This window comes from Littorina saxatilis, linkage group LG15 (genome assembly GCF_037325665.1).
Source record: "Littorina saxatilis isolate snail1 linkage group LG15, US_GU_Lsax_2.0, whole genome shotgun sequence".
Lineage (NCBI taxonomy): Eukaryota > Metazoa > Mollusca > Gastropoda > Littorinimorpha > Littorinidae > Littorina > Littorina saxatilis.
The window spans coordinates 13,978,978-13,995,731 of NC_090259.1; the positions used below are offsets into that span (position 1 = coordinate 13,978,978).

At 43.5% G+C, this 16,754-nt stretch overlaps 1 protein-coding gene across 1 annotated transcript; it reads left to right on the plus strand.

The window, feature by feature from the left end:
* Positions 1–1,534: 1,534 nt before the first annotated feature.
* Positions 1,535–16,088, plus strand: LOC138948624 (ubiquinone biosynthesis protein COQ4 homolog, mitochondrial-like). The gene is made up of 6 exons (XM_070320188.1): positions 1,535–1,685; positions 3,245–3,400; positions 5,011–5,107; positions 7,082–7,184; positions 13,717–13,940; positions 14,729–16,088. The coding sequence occupies exons 1-6, from the start codon at positions 1,547–1,549 to the stop codon at positions 14,913–14,915; spliced, it is 906 nt and encodes a 301-aa protein (XP_070176289.1). The 5' UTR covers positions 1,535–1,546; the 3' UTR covers positions 14,916–16,088.
* Positions 16,089–16,754: the final 666 nt, after the last annotated feature.

Sequence of the window (16,754 nt, forward strand, 5' to 3'; positions counted from 1 at the left end):
ATCAGTATTACTGACGTGTTTGCGCATGTTCTTTATATTCTCTCTCACAAGGTTGTCACTGTTAAACTTTTTAACTGACAGGTGGTCCCGCTGAGTTTTATCAATTTTTAACGAAACAGGCTAAAATTGAATTAAAGTCCATGTTTTTATTGGTCCTTCCCCTAGGAAGTCAACGTATATAAAGGAAATATGATTAATATTCCTCTTACAATTTTAAAAAAATATTGTGATTCTTGAAATCTTCTTCTTCTTGTTTTATCGTCCCTCCCCCAAAAAATATGTATGTGGACCCCAAGAAACTTATGTAAAACATGGTGATACATGACACTTATTTTAAATAATAATAATAATGGTGATTTCTATAGCGCTTTCGAACACACAAAGCGCTTTACAAAAGCAATAACAACATCATTACCAGAATGACGCCATTGACGGAATAGAACACAATCATAAACACTTTACAACAAAAACCAAAAACAAAACATAAATGTTACAATTAAAAATCCAGAGGCTCTTACAGGAACGAACTCCCAGTCACGGTATACACAACAATTATAATGCACACACACACACACACACCCACACATGTCCACACACACGCACACACACACACACACACACACACACACACACACACACACACAGTAAACATTGTTCATCCGAAAGTGCACATTCACAGGGTCGCGACAACTACATCATCATAGAATCAGAATGCTTCTCTGAAGAGGTGAGTCTTGAGATTTGCTTTGAAAGAAGGCAGAGATGGACTGAGACGTAGAGACAAAGGGAGTTTGTTCCAGATATGATCAGCTGCGACTGAAAGACAGCGGCCACCATGATCGTCCCTCTGATACTTAGGAGCTTTGACAAATTTATTTTGGGAGGCAGAGCGGACAACCCTTTCAGGATTGTTTTTCTGCACTAGATCGGACAGGTACTGTGGAGCCGTGCCCGCGGCAATTTGATAGAATATGCAGCAGATCTTGTATTTAATTCATTAATTTTACAAAGTCTTAATTGTAACCTTTAACCATTTATCTCACCCACTCCCGTCATCCTCCCGTTTACCAGCCTGCCCCCCTCACTTTTTTATTTTTTAATTTTTTTTATCGTATACGGCAATTTCATGTCCAAGCCCTGACGGACAATAAGCCCCCTAATTTTCGTTCGTAGTGGCATTCTCATGTTGGTCCGTGGCACATAAACGAGCCAGACACATTCATAATCATACTTGTCATACCATATAGATATATAGATAGAGCATACATTCTCTTTGAGAGCGGTCCTGCACAGAGAAGACACGAGTTGTCCGCAAAGATGATATTGCAACTAAACGCTAGCAGACAACGCAAGGGAAGCAACTCTTTTAGCATTCCGAAGTTATTTTTTATTCGCTGAAATCAATTTGTAAGGTAACCGTACATTTATTTTAATCGGGGTTTTTCTACATTCGATATTGCATTAATCGGAAAACTTTATTTTGGATTGTACATTTCAAGGTTGAAACATTTCACCCATTCCCGACTTTTGCCTAACTGCAGTCAACATGGCCGCCTGTGCAAGATATTCGCTGAGGACACAGTCACTGTTGAGGAAATTGTTGTGCTTTCAGACGTCAGATGTGTCTACATCACGGTTAGGTAGTCTTTTTGTACACCGAAGACACGCTTCGACTGTAAATCAAGGTTTGTCATGTTAAATATAGATAAGCAGTGGATAAGAAGTAGATTTACATTGCTGCAGCAAATGTTGTAGTTTCGGTTTCTGCTTTGATGTCTTCAGTTTACTGGTGGCTGGGAGTGCGTTGAGTACGCTGCATAATAATCCAGTCACTAGGTTTAGTACGCTGCATAATAATCCAGTCACTAGGTTCCTTGTTACAATTTAAATCGTTTTTTGTTTGGAATTTGTCAGTCTGGTGTCTTCGAGCCTATTAAAGATGTTATTAGCCTACGTTTTTTAAGGCCTAATAGTAATAGGTGTGGTTACGGTAACCCGACCTACCCTATTTTTTGGGGCCGACCCTATAACTTTTTATTACATTTGTCAAAAAAAATACACACAAAAACAAGTAAACGCAATGAAAGCGAAAGCGCCCGAGGCGCACACTTATTTCCCTGTCAAGTAGGTTTAATTTCAAATTTGTAAACATTAGAAAAAAAAGTTTAAAAAAAAAGGTGATTGCCTACCTTCCTACCCTATTTTTTTTTGGCTATGTTACCGTAACCACACCTATTATTTTTTTGGGCCTTATCATTTGTGCCAATTAAGGTTGTAAGTCTACTCACCAGAGAGCATATAATTATATATATATATATGGGCTTGTCAATGCCAGGGTTTGGGGTTTTAACAAGCCAGACGCCATTGGCATTGGGACATAACATTGTATAAAATGACCATTAAGACTTTTCCTTCAGCTCGCCATCTGTCCCACACACACACACACACACAGACATCACACACACACACACACAGACATCACACACACACACACACAGACATCACATACACACACACACACAGGGTTCGTACAGGTGCTTGAAATCTTTAAAATTGCTTGGATTTGGAGGGGTCAATTTCAAGTCATTGAAAGTCCTTGAAAACTTGCCATGGTCCTTCAAAGTCCTTAAAACCCAAACATTGCTGACCGACTACAGAGTCAGAGGAACCACCCGCTGTTGAGATTTGCAAGGTTTCATTATTTTAAAAACCTCAAGGCAAAAGTTAAACAGAAAGCTACAGTCCCTTCAATCATTAAAATCTGTGTGCTGGATAGAAAAAAAGATGGTGTCCTTTCGATGCCTCTCCAAGTTCCAACTTAGTCAGGATCAGGATCGATACATTGCAGGAAGCTTTTTAGGTTATCATCGCAACGAAAACGAGAGAGCGCAACCCCCAAAATAAAAGTTTTAATAATAGGAATTATAGTCGTGATTTGGAAGTGTTACATTCCCGTCTTAAAATGTAAGAGGATGCTTGATTTTTTCTTCAAAAGGTCTTGAGAGTCCTTGAAAAATACTTGAATTTTAGAAAAAATCTGTACAAACCCTGCACACACATAAATGCACACAATCTGTTAACATGATACGGTGGAAGATGGCACGTACCAGATTGCACCATTTTGCTTCGTTATGGGTGTTGATAGGGATTTCGAGGGTGTGGGGAGAGCTTTTGGCCTGCATGTGTAACATTTGTGGATTTTGATATTTTTATCATATTTTGTACACTCTTGTTTTACTTTCAGACTATGACGAAGAACAATCAGACTCTGAGGACAAAACAAACCATCAGCTGCGATATGACGAGTTGTACCCTGGCCACATACCCACCACCCCTTTCCAACGTGGCTTACTGGCAGTTGGGTCGGCAGTGATGTGTCTCTACAACCCAGCAAGAGATGGTATGGGAGAGCAAAAAGCATTCCTCAAAGTCAAAACTGCATGAAATACAGATAATTTTGCCTGGATTACGATTTAATAGTACAACAGATGGTTTTAAAGTTTCATGTTGTTAGTAACATTCTTCATAGTATTGTGACCCTCCATCACAGAATGAGTCGCATGTCACCTTTGCATGATTTTTATATTTTTACATTTTCTTAAAGAAAATTAAGAATTAAGTATGCTCTATCCAGTGGTGAGACCCGTTTTTTTATAAAAGAGCAAACACTTTTCAAGTTTGAAGCATGTGACTAAGGTGACCCTCTCACTGATACCTGACACCCCTCGGACATACATATATTAGGCCTAGCGCAGAACCGTGCAAGGTGACATCCGACTCATTTCGTGGTGGAGGGTCACATATATATATATATAAAACATCAGAAATTGTGAAAGAAACAATTGAAAGTCAGCAGAGACTTTCTTCCGAGATTTGTTAAAATCTCTTAGCAGAGATAGAGAGAGAAATAAGTATCCCTTCACAGACAGCCTATTGGGAGCATCAGACCCTCCTCAAGGGGGACCGAGATTTACAGAGCAAAGTCCCTTTGTGGGGGACGTATCGCAAAGTAATCTAGTCCTGAGGAGGACCATTGTATTTGTACCTAGACCAGACACGTGTTTCGACACTATTGTGTCTCATCAGTGGTCAGGTGGTACTGATGGCGAGAGTTGTCAACCCATGGTATCCAACTAAGAAGCAAACCATTCTCTGAATGGTAGCTTCTGTTGGCATGGGAGACTACCATATATATATATATATATACTTTACAATAAGGAGATAATGTTGTGTTTTCATGTAATTCTTTCGTCATCTGCCTGTAGGTCTGCTTGTACGTACAGTGGAACCCCACCTGTAAGACTCCCCACTTTGATTCAGTTTAAAAGAAGGGCGCTGTGGCGGGATGGTTAGACGTCGGCCTCTTAATCGAAAGGTCGAGGGTTCGAATCCCGGCCGCGGCCGCCTGGTGGGTTAAGTGTGGAGATCTTTCCGATCTCCCAGGTCAACTTATGTGCAGACCTGCTAGTGGCTTATCCCCCTTCATGTGTACACGCTAGCACAAGACCAAGTGCGCACGGAAAAGATCCTGTAATCCATATCAGAGTTCGGTGGGTTATAGAAACACGAAAATACCCAGCATGATTCCTCCGAAAGCGGCGTATGGCTGCCTTAATGGTAGGGTAAAAACGGTTTACACGTAAAATTCCACTCGCGCGAAAACACGAGTGTACGAGGGAGTTTCAGCCCACGAACGCAGAAGAAGAAGAAGATTTTTTTTCTCAGACTCTCTGTCCATACCCTCTGTAAATGTATCTCTATTTTAAGAATCCCTCTCCCTGATTTTCTTAGATTTTTGAAGGTTGTAAATGGGGGTGTTTCCACTATAAATGTCAACATCTGTATCAGCTAGCAGGCATGTGCCTATGTCCCTTTGCATTATTTTCTCAATGTGTGACTGTGATTATGTATCTGTGTCTATATTATATATATATGCCTGTATAAGTAACTGTTAAGTTCAGCACTTAATTACCATTATAATCCTACCACAACCACTTTTTCACTATCCAGATATGATCTGTGCCCTGGGAGAGTCTACTGGTCACTATGCCCTTAAAAACCTGCGCAACAAGATGGAGAAGGACCCAGAAGGAAGACTTATCTTGGAGTATGTAGTTTGTATAATGAAAGCTTATGAAGCGTGAACCACAGAGTAATTCTGTGCTCTCTGCATTGTACAATATGAAATTACAAATAACGATACGCCATTTCACAAAACACTAAAACAACTAAATTCCCAGAAAAAACAAACAAACAAAAACAACATATGTTATCTATTTTACAAGGGTTATAGGTATTCACTTACTGTAGACATAATTAAGTGATTTCTGCTGAGTAAAGACATTTTCCTCCTTGCGTGTAAAATTTAATCATCTTTTATCCGTCCAAACGTTTGCAAAGGATAAGCGCATCCATTCAATACCCAGATTCTGCACATGAATTAAGCCGCCAGGCTTTTAGATTTGTAGTATGTGTCCGACGGGCGCAGTGGCGTGATGGTAAGACGTCGGCCTCCTAATCGGGAGGTCGTGAGTTCGAATCCCGGTCGCTGCCGCCTGGTGGGTTAAGAGTGGAGATTTTTCCGATCTCCCAGGTCATTGTATCTGCAGACCTGCTAGTGACTTAACCCCTTTCGTGTGTACACGCAAGCACAAGACCAAGTGCGCACGGAAAAGATCCTGTAATCCATGTCAGAGTTTGGTGGGTTATAGAAACACGAAAATACCTAGCATGCCTACTCAACGAAAGCGGAGTGAAGCTCATCGACTATGCTCTCAGAGTATAGTTTGGGGAACCCAAATGAGCTCACACGTAACCAGAAAATTGTGGAACGCTGAAGAAGAAGAAGAAGAAGAAGGAGAAAGAGAAGGAGAAGGAGGAGGAGGAGGAGGGAGGGAGGGAGGGAGTATGTGACCAAGTGGAAGGAATATGGTTTCATTCCTTTGTTTTGCGTTGATTCCGATAAATCGTTTTTCAACAGGAAGATAGATATATTTGAAGCTTCTTCTTCTTCTTCTTCTTCTTCTGCGTTCGTGGGCTGAAACTCCCACGTACACTCGTGGTTTTTTTGTTTGCACGAGTGGAATTTTACGTGTATGACCGTTTTTTACCCCGCCATTTAGGCAGCCATACGCCGTTTTCGGAGGAAGCATGCTGGGTATTTTCGTGTTTCTATAACCCACGCACTCTGACATGGATTACAGGATATTTTTCGTGCGCACTTGGTCTTGTGCTTGCGTGTACACACGGGGGTGTTCGGACACCAAGGAGAGTCTGCACACAAAGTTGACTCTGAGAAATAAATCTCTCGCCGAACGTGGGGACGAACTCACGCTGACAGCGGCCAACTGGATACAAATCCAACGCGCTACCGACTGAGCTACATCCCCGCCCGATATCTTTAAGCAAATGTTGTTCGCAGAATGTTGTTAGTAGCAAAGAAAGAAAGAAAACGATGTGTTTGACATGAAAACTACCCCTCTTTTTACAAGATACTTGATTTGAAGTGGTGTGTGGGAGAGGATGTAGCTCAGTCGGTAGCGCGCTGGATTTGTATCCAGTTGGCCGCTGTCAGCGTGAGTTCGTCCCCACGTTCGGCGAGAGATTTATTTCTCAGAGTCAGCTTTGTGTGCAGACTCTCCTCGGTGTCTGAACACCCCCGTGTGTACACGCAAGCACAAGACCAAGTGCGCACGAAAAAGATCCTGTAATCCATGTCAGAGTTCGGTGGGTTATAGAAACACGAAAATACCCAGCATGCTTCCTCCGAAAGCGGCGTATGGCTGCCTAAATGGTGGGGTAAAAACGGTCATACACGTAAAATTCCACTCGTGCAAAAAAACACGAGTGTACGTGGGAGTTTCAGCCCACGAACGCAGAAGAAGAAGAAGTGGTGTAAAATCGAGGGCATGCAGTTACAAATCAATGCATGTCTCAGACAGAAGTACCAAAATGTCTCATCCTTGTTCCATGTCTGGAAGAAATGATTTACATTTTTCAAATGGTGAAAACCAAAAAGACTCCAAACATTGCTACATGGCTATTTGATTTACTGCTTCAACAGTATTTCACTTTTTTTCAGAGAACAGCCAGTGATAAATACAGATACAATAGACATTGACTACTTGGGAAGTCTTCCAGAAGATACGTTTGGCAAGGCCTACTGGCACTTTTTGAACAAACACGTGAGTTGTTTCTGTTGTCACTGTCTTTTATTCATACAAACATACACAAACACACACACGCAAACGCAAGCACACTCACATACATTATTAGAGAGAGACTGTGCTTTTACATTTTATTTCAGTCCGTCTGCAAATGGCTGACCATAGTTATCTTTTCACCTTAATCTTTGTCACTTTGAGTCTTTTCACTATTTTGAGTTGATAATCTGTTTTCTCGCTGCATGAGCATGTCTATGATTGTATGTACTGTAGACGATGGTACAATGGCACTTGCGTGGAAAGGACACCCTTGAGACCAACCAAAAATGTCCCTGCATTGCAGGTGTCCTGCCGTGACAGGTATATTTGGTACAAATGATAGACAAAGGGATGGCAGAAGTTGTCCTCTTATCAGATAAGAATAAGAATAAGAATACTTTATTATCTCATAGAGAAATTCAGGCGTGGTACATAACAATAGTACAAACAAGACATTGATTTTACATAAAACATATAGCACTATATAACAGGGCAGGTTATAGAAACACCTTCCACATACCTCTCTGGACATTCCTTGCATTGTTCTTACGCATTCAGACATGAACACATCCAGATGAACCTGACACCACTGTGTGTATGCTTTAACTGCAATGTAAAGACAAATTGTGCTGCCCTAGATGCTAACCCCCATTACGGGCAGTATGTAAAGACAAATTGTGCTGCCCTAGATGCCAACCCCCATAACGGGCAGTATGTAAAGACATGCTGCCCTAGATGCTAACCCCCTATAACGGGCAGTAAAATAGTATGTAAAGACAAATTGTGCTGCCCTAGATGCTAACCCCCATAACGGGCAGTAAAATAGTATGTAAAGACAAATTGTGCTGCCCTAGATGCTAACCCCAATAACGGGCAGTATGTAAAAACAAATTGTGCTGCCCTAGATGCTAACTCCAATAACGGGCAGTATGTAAAGACAAATTGTGCTGCCCTAGATGCTAACCCGAATAACGGGCAGTATGTAAAGACAAATTGTGCTGCCCTAAATGCTAACCCCAATTAAATTACATATCTTACCCAACTCACATATAGCAATTAACCCTGGTTCAGTGCTGGTATCGCTGTACGCGTCCCCTTGGTAACAAGAAAGACGCCTCTAAAAAAGAGTGACCGAGACCCGTAAGGGTGTCTAGGCCAGCCCGGAAACGAGGCTGCCTTCCGTATGCGCGCGCATACTCCGCCATATGCATCATTCTAAAAACTCAGCGTCAGTGGGACTGGTCGCATTTTGTACGCTCTGGCTGTTTCAGCCTTTGTTACTTAGTCTTTTTGACTTTGTTTCGTTCCTCTTGGTCTCTTCTTGTCATCTGGACTTCACAACTATGTTGAGGTGAGGTCGTTCCTTGTATTTTGCTTGATTTTGGCAGTTTTGTTGGCCGTATTTTGGACTTGCGATGTTTCTCAGAAATTTTTTCGTGAGTCGTTTTTCCGTCATGGCTGACAATGCTAAGAAGAGGGCAGCTTCTTAATAGGTAGCTGCTGTGCCCTTTTCTCCTTAGAAAGCTTTTAGGAAGTCTAAACAATCCGGTCTATGTCCGTTTCTGTTGTAGATTCTCTTGCTAAAAATCTTTTGATGTGTTGATTGTTTTACCCGCTTAGCCGGTAGACAAGTCCGCTTCCAGTTTGTTTACTACACTGGTGACTATTCCGGAACCCCCATTTTGCCGGCCAACGGCCTCGCCACGTTGTAAGCACCGGTTCTCGTCCTTTCATCGAAGTTAAGCAACGTCGGGCCCGGTTAGTTCTTGGATGGGTGACCGCCGGTGAACACCGGGTGCAGTGGCCACCTTTGTTTTAAGCCTACGGATTAGTCCGGGCTCGGTGTTAAACATGTTGTTATTGGGCTTGCGTCTGTAGACGTGGCCTCTTTGCTTTTGACTTTAAGTTCACAGGTTTCTGCTTTGGCAGCTGGCACTGCGTCATCAAAGGCAGAACTACGTGCTCTCCCGGCCGGGGTTGCTGTGTGTTCGTCTCTGGACAGTGGTCGTTCGTCCCCTGCTGTGACCTTATGTGGGGAGTTCACGGTCTCCGGCGTCTGTCCTTCTTCACAAGGTATGTGTACTCCACGTGAGCGTTGTCTTGAGGGAGTAGCCTCGGGTCTAATCCCAGGTGAAAGTTCTGAAACACTGGCTGATATCCACCGCTTAGTCGGGGTGTCAGTGGGTGCTAAGGGCCCTGACAAGCGAACAGATGTTCCTTTTCTTCCCGCCTCGTCGGTAGACTGTGGTCAGGTTGAAAGGCATCTGCTTCCGCCCAGGGGGCAGGAAGGGGTGCGTCCACGGTGGTGGACGACATCCAGCTTACTTGCCGTTCAAGTTGTCCAAACGCCGTGACGCGGGCAGCGGAAAACGGCATTTAAGTTTTGTGGAAGTTGGTGGACCGCGAAAGGCGGGGGTCACCTTCCTGATTGCGACTGCGAGCATGAAGGAAAGGATAACGAGGATACTTCCATTTGAGGGTGCGTCCACGGGGATGGACGACACCCAGCTTACTTGCCGTTCAAGTTGTCCAGCGCAGTGGCGTGGGCGGCGGAAAACGGCATTTAAGTTTTGTGAAGGTTGGTGGACCGCGAAAGGCGGGGGTCACCTTCCTGATTGCGATTGCGAGCATGAAGGAAAGGTTAACGAGGAAACCTTCTTATGAGGGTGCGTCCACGGGGATGGACGACACCCAGCTTAACTTGCCGTTCAAGTTGTCCAGCGCAGTGACGTGGTCGACGGAAAATGGCATTTAAGTATTGTGGAAGTTGGTGGACCGCGAAAGGCGGGGGTCACCTTCCCGATTGCGATTGCGAGCATGAAGGAGAGGATAACGAAGTTACTTCCATATGAGGGTGCGTTCACGGGGATGGACGACACCCAGCTTAACTTGCCGTTCAGGTTGTCCAGCGCAGTGACGTGGGCGGCGAAAACGGCATTTAAGTTTTGACTGGAGGGGGTGGTTGAGAGCAAAGCTTTACTTCCTCCACCTCTATCCGGTTTGATGACTTCTGGAAGTTCGGAGGAACAGGATGTTCACTTCAGCTTCCGGGAATCGTTGTCCATTGCCCTGGAGTTGGCAAAGGGCCGCGTGTAGCCGGGTTCTCCGGTGAAAGTGGTGTACGTTCGCAGGAGGTAGCAAGCTTTGTGCGGTGAAGTGTTGAAACCGTGTCTGTTCTTCCGCTTTCTGGCGCACGTTCAGCAGCGGCTAAGAGCCCTAGGCAACGTAAGCTTCCGCCCTGGGGGGCAGGAAGTTGGTGGGCTGGGTGATTCTTGGGTTGACCATGCGAGTCTCTCTGGGGGTCACTTTCCTACCTTTGATACCGAGCAGGGGGGCAGGAAGCGAGCAGTAGGGCTGATTCTTTGTTGGAGATTTAAGTCTAGCATGGAGTCAGCTTCCGGATTGCACGGAGGTGCATGAAGGCTGTTCAGATTAAGGTGCTCCTGTTTTTCTGTAAAGCACTGATTTTAGGTTCTGTTTCAAGTTAGCAAGTGCAGTGGCGCTCGCAGCTGAAATGGTTCGAGGTACAACGGGATCGTCCGGTGTGTTTCTGTGCAACCGGGTGGTCCCGATGTTTACTTATCCACGGCCTGTTGCGCTTTCGCTTTTGCGGCTGTGACTTCTGGGTGCAGGACGGGATATCCTTCTACTGTTAACACTGTGGTGTTGGTAGTCGGCACTTTTCAGTTTTTGGCTTCTGGTTCCGTTTCTGCGGTTCCTTTGCCTTTTTTACAGGCTGTTTTCACTTTCTCTTCCAGTCTTCCAGCTGGCGTGAGTCAGGTGGATGGAGATCTGGCATGGTGTTATGACGTTTGAAACTTTTCAAAACTTTTCCGATTGTTGGCAAGTTTTTGCCTTATCGGGATGGGTGACTGGTTCTCATCATTTCGATGTTCGTTATGATGCTGGAACAAGAGGAGGAAATGGGGAGGCTCATACTTCAGCTGTGTCGCGGTTCGCGGCATTTTGTAGTTGGTTTGAGCTTTCTGAGGAGAATCTTCGAGTGTTAAGTTCTTAGATCCTCTGGCGGGGTCATCTTGTTCTTGCGGAAGTTTTCGCAAGCGAGTCTTCTTTGTCACCACTACTTTTGTGGGCAACGCACGACTATTTGCCTGTGGTGGTGTTGGTGCTTTAGCTTGTTTCTTACGCCCAAGTAGCGTGTCACTCGCGGAGCGCTTTCTGTAGGCTTCGGGTAACTCCAAGCTTAAGGACTTAGGTTCTCTTGTTTTTCGTTCTATGGAACCGCCCTCGGGTTTGGTGATGGCGATAGCAAGGAGAGACTGTCTGTTGGATCAAGGTCTCCTAGCTCTGGGAGATTGCGGCATCTTTTCTTTATGATTGGCTCGTTTGTACGTAACTGGCTTTTAGTCTCTCGCTTGGGCGGTTTCGTTTAACAGGTTATCTTTGTGGTCCGACAGGACTCATATACAAAGATTTTACTTTGCCGTTTTTTACCTGAGAGTAAGCCTCTGCCCTTTAAGTATTATTCTGTTGGCTAGAGGTTAATCTCTTTCTTGTTTGAAAGGTCTCTTTTTGAGCCCGCTTCTAGGCACGCGGGTTCTCTAACTAAGAGAATCTCACGGTAAAAGGAAAGCGCAGGGCAGGTCTTGGCTGTTTTTCGTTTCCAAACGAAAAGCTTCAGGCTGGCTGTTATCCACTTTGGGTTGGGGCTCCATACCCTCGCTTTCACAGGGCTCTTTTTGAGTTAGTTTGGGCGACCTGTTGGTCGCACAGTACGGGTCTTTGCAATCTTGGTTTCCAGACCTCTTTAGGCTGGCAAGAAGGCATCTTTGCTTTCTCACATTGGAATTACTTGAATGTCTGCTGTAAGGGTTCACTTGAGATACTTAGGGGCGTCTGCCTCAACTCTGGGTTTGGTTCAGAGTTTCTGTGTTCTATGCAGAAGGTTTTTTCTGGCTAGGTTTGCTATGGACAGCTCTTTGGAGAAAGACTGATCTATGGTTCTTAGGGTTCCTTCAAATTTTCTGGCAAGTAAGCAGAATTTGGAGAATCCAGCTTCGTGCACAGTTTAAACCTTTTAGCAATATTCTGGCTCCTCCAGAGCCATATTTAGCCTTTTGATCATTTCGGGTTCAATGATTTTTCTAGCTTGCATGGATCTTTTCAGATTATTGATTCTAACAGCTCTTGTTCTTATTTTTCAACTCCGTCGCTTTTTAACCCTGAACGGTTAGAAACGACGTTAAACACTGGTTAAGGATAGAAAGTTTTTCTATCGACTTTGGTGGAGGTAATGACTTACTTAAGTCAACCTTAGCTTTATAGACTGCCACATTGTTTAGGCATGCCTTCAAGTGTTGGCAAGGAATTAAAAGGGGGGGGGAGCAGTCAGTCCTCTCTCTTCGGGTGGCGCGGACTCAACTTTCCTCTCTTGAGCAAGTTTATTGCTCTTGGAGATCCTGATGTACATTTTTGTCCTGTTAGAGCCCTCAGCAGATTTCTGTTTCGGACTGTGCACTCTCGTTTGGAGACTCAGAAACTTCTTTTTATCTCATTCATCATGGTACGGTTTAGAGATATGTTGAAAGTCTCGTTAGCCAAGTGGGTCTCCACCATAGCTAGGCAAGCTCTTGGCTGGTGGCAGAGTCAGGCAGGGAATGTCAGGGCAGTCTTGCCCTTTACTACAGCCAGGCCTCATGAGGCAAAAGATTGGGCTTCCACTCTAGTTGATCTTCATTTTAATCTCCTGGCGGAAGTTCTTGAGTCGGCTTACTGGCTTTCTTGAAATGTTCTTCATTGATGTCTTTCTCAGGGATTTCTATGCCTTGAGACAGGATGCGTTTCTGGGTTACCTGCTCGGGTAGAGGCAGGACAAAATCTCGATTCCTATTTGGGTAAAGTGCCCTCCAACCTTTAGTAGCAATCTGCTATATGTGAGTTGGGTAAGATATGTAATTTAATTAAAAATTTTAGTAATAAATTTTCATTTGATTAATATACTTACCCAACTCACATCGTTTATTCCCTCCCGCCTCCCCGCTGTGGGGTTATTTATGTCTAAAAAAGAAGTGAGTTGGGCTTCGTTTTAGAATGATGCATATGGCGGAGTATGCGCGCGCATACGGAAGGCAGCCTCGTTTCCGGGCTGGCCTAGACACCCTTACGGGTCTCGGTCACTCTTTTTTAGAGGCGTCTTTCTTGTTACCAAGGGGACGCGTACAGCGATACCAGCACTGAACCAGGGTTAATTGCTATATGTGAGTTGGGTAAGTATATTAATCAAATGAAAATTTATTACTAAAATTTTTAATAATGGGCAGTATGTACAGACAAATTGTGCTGCCCTAGATGCTAACCCCAATAACGGGCAGTATGTAAAGACAAATTGTGCTGCCCTAGATGCTAACCCCAATAACGGGCAGTATGTCAAGACAAATTGTGCTGCCCTACAAGCCAACCCCCATAACAGGCAGTATGTAAAGACAAATTGTACTGCCTTACATGCTATTAAGCATGCTGTACTCTGTATATCTAGTGCTGTTTGTGTTTGCAGGGTTTCTCACCAGACGCTCGGCTGCCAGTTCATTTCATCGACGATCCAGATCTGGTGTATGTGATGCTGCGTTATCGCCAGATCCACGACCTGACACACACATTGCTGGGCATGCCGCCTAATATGCTGGGCGAGGTTGCCGTCAAATGGGTTGAGGCGATACAGACTGGTCTTCCCATGTGTGGCATGGCTGCCTTGTTTGGTCCGCTGAGACTAGGACCCAAGTGAGTTTTTAAAATAAGCCTGGGTCGACATAGACACGGACAGACAGAAAGAAAGAGAGTATGGCCCGGTGGGTGTTTGAGGTTGTTGAGAAATGGGTGGAGGCGATACAGACCGGTCTTCCCATTTGTGGCATGACCGCTTTGTTTGGTCCGCTGAGACTATAAGACCCAAGTGAGTGTTAAAATGGGAATGTGATAAAGAGAGTGTGTGTGTGTCACTGTGTGTGTGTGTGTGTGTGTGAGGTGAAAACCCATTAGTGAATTTTGAAATAAGAGTTACGTAAGGGTAGAGAAGGAGTGTGTGAGTGCTTGCAAGATTGCCGGCCAATGAGGGGTGGATATAATGACTGGTGTACTACATTTTGACTTAGCTGCTTTGTTGGCTTAATCCTGTAAGGCTAGGGCCCAAGTAAATGGATACATATATATAGAGAGCATGTTAGTGTGTTGACAGTGGGATAGTGGGTATAAAATGTCTTTGCAGTTAAATTTTAGATTAGCATGCGTCAGAGTAATGTTACTTTTTCACCACTGTAATTAACTCATCGTCTCCCAGGTACGGATATATCCTTACCACCCATACGGCTCTATCTGACCAGATACGGATATATCCGCTTCAGTCGCTTCCTGTAACGTCCATCTAACGCCTGCATTCCAGCGTGTTGATACACAGTTACTACAATTCTGAGTGATCTGCTGCGGCACAGCTGGTCTCGGCTAAAAAATACTTGGTCAACATAGGTGGGGTAGAAAGTGTTAAAACAGCTGCTTCTGTTGTTTGATTTCAGGCATCGCCAGAAGTACATCAACACCTACTTTTCATGGGCAATACGTTGTGGCCGCAACTCCAAGCTTCTGGTGAACGTTTATTTTGAAAAACACTGGGAGAAAAACATGGATGACCTAAGACAAGAACTAAATGTGGAACCTGCCCCAGTGCCCTTGGTACGCACCGGCCAAACAAATTTGTCGTAGCATGCAGTTCTTCGGAAATTGTTGAGGATTTCTTGTGCGTTAATATCACATTTTTAATGTTGATTGGCAGTATAGAATGTAAAAGTTTGTGAAAATCTGTACAGTGTGTGGGTGTGTAGTGAGTGTGTGTGTCGGTGTGTGTGTGTGAGAGAGATGGATGGATTTGTAATTTATGCATTGTGCTTTCTGTTTTGGTGAACTCACGCAGTTGCTTTCCGGAGACGAGCAGGCAACCACTTTTGTGTCAGTATTCAGGCTACCATTTATAAAGCGCAACTCAATAAAATGTTGCCTCTTAAAGGCATATGTACGCGCTCCCGTGTTTACAAAGTGTAGTTTGCCCATAATCGATGTCAAACGCACCATAAGACCATGTAATGACGATATGTCGCCATGCGCGGACCATATACATGCATTACAGCTTGTTTTAGAGTCTCAAAAACTTTGGATGTAAACAAAGACGCGGAGTTATTTCCCTTGCGTCAACGCTACCTCTGTTGGCAAATCTATAAATAGGACGATCCAGATCAAAATGAAAATTAACATATCTCAACATTGAAGGGGTCCTAGACCACAATATTTTGCAGGGAACTTAATTTAGCATGTCTCCAGCTGTTGGTAAAGCAATTAGCGTGTATAGTCATCAAGTACATATGGCTTTAACATCATCAGCTTTTCACAAGACTATAGATGACAGCCTGCAGCAAGGAATGTGAGAACTACTAGAAATAGTACATTTGGCACCAACAGCTTAGGCAAGTTACGCTGCCCTATGTTTGGATTCATGTTGCATGTATAGTGCACACATTCTATGAAAATCTGTTAAGTATAAAAAGTTTTTAAACAAAACTCTATAAAAACACCCAAATTGTACGAGATAAGTGACTGGCATGGATAGCTTGTGTGGTGTACATTTACATTAGTTTGTAACTAAAATTTTGTAAGCTTATGACTGCAGAAAAATGTTCTTTTCACACTCAGGAAGGTTTCTAAGGTCTATATTTTTTGTGAGTGAATTTAAAAACAGAGCGCTAGCTCTCCCTTGTTTGTTTTTTTCCTTGCAAAGGTTTGCATATTTTGGGGCTAACAACCCCTGCTTGATGACAGAGCAGTGAAATGAAAAAGAATGCATGCAATTTACATTGGATTTGAATAAAAAAATAAATAAATGTCTGTGATGTTTTCCTATGTCATTTGGGGAAGTTGATTGTGTTTGAGGTGTATGTGTGTGTGTGTGTGTGTGTGTGTCTGTGTGTGTGTGTCTGTGTGTGTGTGTGCATGCGCGATTGTATGTGTTAATGTACATGTCTCGGTGTGTGTGTGTGTGTGACACAAATGCAAAATACACAAAGATGCCTATTGATTGTTGAAGTATTGAACTCCTAGTTAAACTCTTAACCCTAACACTGGTGCAATTCTGTAACACATGTTACATAGCCACTGGTGAATTAACAGAGAGAAAAATAAAGAAAAACGGTCATATGGTCCAAAGTCAGAATAGGTGTCCATTTTTGTGACATACAAAATCAATTTTAAAAATGAACATTTTCTTTGTTTTGAAAATAGAGATGTATTTTAGAGCATAAATACGCAAGGAACAGCTATGATTTTAGAAAACTCATGTTTGATCACTTCACAGATTCAGGTTTAAAAGTTTGCAGGAGTTCATAACTTCACACCGTCACAAAATTTAGACTTGTTAAATCATTGTTGCTACATGTATTGGGTCTGTTTTAGACATCTGAGCAAATTGCTACAGCAAATTACTTTGCATTTCAAGCAAGTTAAACTTGTTTTGGCCACGCATGATGCAGATGTGAACTCCATTAATGGGAAGTT

What these genes read in the sequence shown, in the direction of transcription:
- LOC138948624 (XM_070320188.1), top strand. Translation starts at nt 1,547, where the DNA reads ATGGCCGCCTGTGCAAGATATTCGCTGAGGACACAGTCACTGTTGAGG. An exon ending in CGCTTCGACTGTAAATCAAG is followed by an intron (nt 1,686 to 3,244) that starts GTTTGTCATGTT and finishes TTTTACTTTCAG; the next exon opens with ACTATGACGAAGAACAATCA. An exon ending in GAAGGAAGACTTATCTTGGA is followed by an intron (nt 5,108 to 7,081) that starts GTATGTAGTTTG and finishes ACTTTTTTTCAG; the next exon opens with AGAACAGCCAGTGATAAATA.